General features: G+C 47.4%; 1 protein-coding gene across 1 annotated transcript; it reads left to right on the top strand.

Annotated features, from left to right (window-relative positions):
* Nucleotides 1–79: 79 nt before the first annotated feature.
* On the top strand, nt 80–470 carry PHALS_00362 (uncharacterized protein; the record flags this gene model as incomplete). The annotated part of the gene is made up of 2 exons (XM_024730880.1): nt 80–280; nt 339–470. The coding sequence occupies 2 exons, from the start codon at nt 80–82 to the stop codon at nt 468–470; spliced, it is 333 nt and encodes a 110-aa protein (XP_024572410.1).
* Between the last annotated feature and the right edge of the window lie 79 nt (nt 471–549).

The following is a 549-nucleotide window of genomic DNA, read 5'->3' on the forward strand; positions in this document are numbered from 1 at the left end:
AAGGAAAAGGAACGTCACCAATGTTAAGGACGCCGATGTTGCAAAGCAACCACGTCGTAAATCTACACGGACAGCAGCGATGAAATCATCAGCCAAATTAGACAAGACTCAAGTTGTGGTGGAGCAACTCTTTCTCGATAGGCCGAAGCCGGAAGAAGTCCACCGGTTCAGTCTCGACAGTGACATTTGCTGGTGTAGTTCGGCTGCGTTCGACTTCGCAATCTTCAAAGTTGCTTTGCCACGAGATAATAAGCTCGACCGATGCACAATGTCGACCAATGTGACTAACACGATGAGTGTTGACGTGTTCGGATTCCCTGGCGCTCTTGACGCTCAAGCTTTTGATCATGCTTATGCCATCATTCCAGCTAGAATCACAGGTTGGAGCGGAAACCAAGTGGTTCTCTCCTCTTTGTCAGCTCCTGGTCTATCTGGAAGCGCGATTATGTGCACAAAAAGTGGAGTACTAGTGGGATATCTTGGTGGTGGATTTGATGGCTCAGCAAAGAACGAGCAATATCAAATCTATGGATACACATTTCACGGAGT

This window comes from Plasmopara halstedii (genome assembly GCF_900000015.1).
Source record: "Plasmopara halstedii genome assembly, contig: Scaffold_110, whole genome shotgun sequence".
NCBI classification, from domain to species: domain Eukaryota; phylum Oomycota; class Peronosporomycetes; order Peronosporales; family Peronosporaceae; genus Plasmopara; species Plasmopara halstedii.